This window comes from Rutidosis leptorrhynchoides, chromosome 10, assembly GCF_046630445.1.
Source record: "Rutidosis leptorrhynchoides isolate AG116_Rl617_1_P2 chromosome 10, CSIRO_AGI_Rlap_v1, whole genome shotgun sequence".
Taxonomy (NCBI): Eukaryota; Viridiplantae; Streptophyta; class Magnoliopsida; order Asterales; family Asteraceae; genus Rutidosis; species Rutidosis leptorrhynchoides.
The window spans coordinates 299,197,537-299,201,483 of record NC_092342.1 but is presented as its reverse complement, the minus strand read 5'-3'; the positions used below and the strand labels follow the sequence as shown (position 1 = coordinate 299,201,483).

The 3,947-nt window shown below is 35.3% G+C and overlaps 1 protein-coding gene across 1 annotated transcript; it reads right to left on the bottom strand.

Moving 5' to 3' along the window:
* Positions 1-2,654: 2,654 nt before the first annotated feature.
* On the bottom strand, positions 2,655-2,966 carry LOC139871183 (probably inactive receptor-like protein kinase At5g41680). The gene has a single exon (XM_071858919.1). It carries the CDS (start codon positions 2,964-2,966, stop codon positions 2,655-2,657), a length of 312 nt encoding a protein of 103 aa, XP_071715020.1.
* Between the last annotated feature and the right edge of the window lie 981 nt (positions 2,967-3,947).

Sequence of the window (3,947 nt, the reverse complement as noted above, 5' to 3'; positions counted from 1 at the left end):
GCTTAGCAATAGCATCAGAATTCTTTTTGGAAGAAACACACCAAGATTTGCAAATATTTTCATAATGGTTTGCCTTTTTAATTGATCTTCCTAATTCAGTATTTAACCGTTTAGTTTCTTCTGAATATGCCATTTTGTATGTGTCAAGTTCTACCTCACATTCTTTTAATACTTTAATTTCAGCATCTTTATCTTTGATGGTGTTCTTAAGCTCAATGATCTGTGTTCTTAACCTGTCACTATCTTCTAAGCACCAATTGAAATCAAGCAACAAATACTGAAACATTCTCACTTTTTCATTATTAAGATAGTTTACAAAGTTTTGTACCTTATAGGCAGAACCTTTGTTACAAGTAGAGTCTTTATCCATCTTCTCAATAGCTTTCAAATCTTCCTCAAACTTGCTAGACTCACTATCCTTTTCAATTATAGCCATCAGACACTTATCCTCTTCATCATCAGATGATGAATCTTCATCTTCCCATGCTTCTGTGTACAATGCTTTCTCCTGTTCTTTATTCTTCAACTTTTCTGCTTCACCTTTCATCTTCTTGTACTTAAGTTTATACTTTCTTGCTTTGTCAACAGGTTTGTTGAAACTTGAACCTCCTTCACTCTTGGACCAGCAATCAGCAGCTATATGACCTACCTTGCCACACTTGAAACATTTAGCTTTCTTTGGATCAAAAGAACTCTTGCCTTTACCCTTCTTAAAACCAAACTTCTTCTGCTCAATCCTTTGAGTCAAAAGAGCCACTTGACTTTCCAGATCCTGAATCTCCTCATCTACATCAGAATCACTATCATCAGAGGTCTCATCACTTTCAGAATCAACCCTACTAGAGTAACTAGAGAACAATTGCTTGTTCTTCTTAGTAGTAGCTATCAATGCAGCTTCTGGATCTTTAACAACTCTCTTAGCATTGATCTTGTTCTTCAACTGTGATTCTTCAAAGTTTGACAATATGCCAAACAACTCACTTAGTTCATAAGTGTCTATTTTTTCACTGATTACCATTGATGTAATCACAGATTCAAAGTTTGAAGGTAACAGTTCAATGAACTTTTGACACAACACTTGTTGTGTTTTCTCTACACCAACACTTTCAAGATCATTAATCAGAACCTGGAATCTTGAATGAAGATCACTCAATGATTCTTTAGGCTGAGCAGCAAAATTTTCATAACACCTTATCAGATTCTTTTTCTTCTGAGTCTTAACAACTGTGACACCTTCATAGTCATTAAGCAAGAGATCCCACATAGCTTTTGCAGTTTTAGCATGACTGATCTTCCTGAGAATTGGAACAGTAACACCATTACCTATAATACTTCTTATCTTGCTATCAAGCTTGAACTTTATGGCTTCTGCTTCTGTCCACTTATCTCTTGGTTTTTCACGAAGATAAGCAGGTTGAGCAGAAGCAGTACTTGTAGCAGGAACAGCTTCAACCATTGTACCAGGTATAATAGGTCCTACTGTAAGGACTTGTTCGGCATCTTCATGAATCGAACCAAGAAACCAAAGAACTTTTAGTTTCCAGGTTGCAAAGTCTGTGCCATCGAAAATTGGCACTCCTTTACCAGCCATAACTGGAGTTGGGATGGTACTGGAGGACATCTTTTAACAATATATGGATCGTTTTAAGATTACCGAATTGGATTTACACCAAACCCGCTCTGATACCAGTTATTAGTTCACAATAGCTTGATTATGAACACAATACTCTCAATGAACAATAGATACAAATTATATGAACAAAATTGAGAGAACACGAATTATGAATTAAGAGATATGAAAGACACAATATTCGTGATTAAAAGTGATACAAAGTTCAAAACCATCGATCCCTATTTATACATGATAAACCAAATCTTTATGATTTGGTTTCCAAAACAAACTAGCTACAATAAAGGAAAAGATAAACTAAACATATCAAATATTCGGTATTAACTAATGTTTATCCTTACAGAGATAAGATCAAATCTTCTTAAACTAAAAACATATCTCCAAAATCCTCTGTAGCTTAATCACCAAGAAACGTCATACTTCAAACAGATTCTGCAACTCCAGACTCTGATCGCCAGACTCTAAACTTCTGTAAAACACTTTTGACTCATCAGATCATATACTAACACTTGTGTTATATTCTTTTAACTTTAATAGCTAAATTTCTTAGGGATTTTACTAACGACAACCTTTAGACCTGTCGATAATACGCTTTAAACAGTTATACATTCATGTAACCGTCACAACCAAATTAATTAGCAACCGCTATATACAACTGTTTAACTTTAAAGTGCGTTAAGGACAGTTGTTTGTTAGCAAAATCCTTTTTTTGATCATAATTATAGTTGATCTGACTTCGCCTGCTTTCATCTTTTATATTTCCTCAATTTCCATTAACAGGTAATCAGGTATCCGGATCCATTAGTCGTTGGCAGTTAACCACTATGCACGCAATAATTATCACTTTGAAGATAATTATAACCGTTATGTACAATATTTTTTTATCCACGTTCACGACAGCTTTAAGAGTTGTCGTTACAGAAATAATTATAAGAAAGATTTACACTGTACATCTCTTGTTGTCCTTCATACATTACTTGTAATATTGTTAAGTTTTATACATCACATTTGCTAACAACAAACTTTAAACAAGAGCTGACTGAATCATCTCAACTACACCTCCCATAGGAGGCCGATGTCTCGGATCAGAAAAAAGACACATATCCGCAATTGCAATAATAACTTGAACGTTTTCAGTAACATCCAACATTCGATTATCAGCAACTCCATTCGGGCCTTCACGTTTTCTTTTTTCGACAACATACTGTCCTAAATTAGTCACCGAAGGTTTCTTCCCAGTAATAACTTCCAACATAAAGATCCCAAAACTGTATACATCTGATGCTTGTGTAAACGATTTCGATATACTTCTTGTATGTGTTAATTCTGGTGCCATTCTACCACAGTTTCTTCTGATGATTGTAGCGGCGGAGATTAGGTACTGTGTTTCGTAACTCGAAAGACGAGGCGAAAAATCGGTTTGTATTAGAAAATTCGAAGACTTGATTACCCCACACACGAGCGGTTGTCCTGTTTCAGTTACTCGACTATGAATCGATGCTACTGCTTTAGCTGCTCCTAGTACTATTTCTTGTCTAATTTTCCAACTTAGTGGCGTAAACTGAACACCTTCGCTACCTTCATTGTGTATATCGACCAAGAATTAGGATTTAGTTAAAGAGTAAGCTTATGCTGAACAAATATGGAGTAGTTTTGCAAGATGACAGTGTTTGGGATTGCATTTTGGTGAAGTTATCTGATTATTGTGTTAACAAATTACGAATAATCAAAAAAAGGGCGGGTGATCCAGTGGCCGATCCAAGAATGATTTTTAACAGGTGCAAAATGTCAAAATTTTGGAAAGAACAAGAGAACGGTTCAAAATGTTGACTTTAAACATATAAATACATTAAATGTCGAACTTCAACGTATAAATACACTGAAAAATATTTGGGTCGTCGGAGCGGCCAACCCCGGTTGACCCTTCATAGGTCCGCCCCGGAGTGATCCGTACACCATCGAATATTTTTCATACACCACTAAACAATTTTAGAGGGTTGTACAGTACAACATTATAATGCATATTTAGTGGTGTATAAATAATTTTGATGGTGTACAGTCATCACATCAAAAATGTGTTTGACATAAAAGTGATTATCTGCGACGACTTTCTTGAGAAAAAAGGTGTTTAAGAAAAAGTAAGTCGAGACATGTTTTGAAAACACATTCCCAAAACACGCTCTTAAATGTATACTCCAACTCTTTGTTGAAACATGTACATAAAAAGTTTTTCGAAAACTCAAATGACTTACCATGTAGAAGTTCCTCCAAGCTACCTAAACAGAGGTATTCGTAAATAAGAAAAGCTTCGTCTCCA

What these genes read in the sequence shown, in the direction of transcription:
- LOC139871183 (XM_071858919.1), bottom strand. Translation starts at nt 2,966, where the DNA reads ATGGCACCAGAATTAACACATACAAGAAGTATATCGAAATCGTTTACA.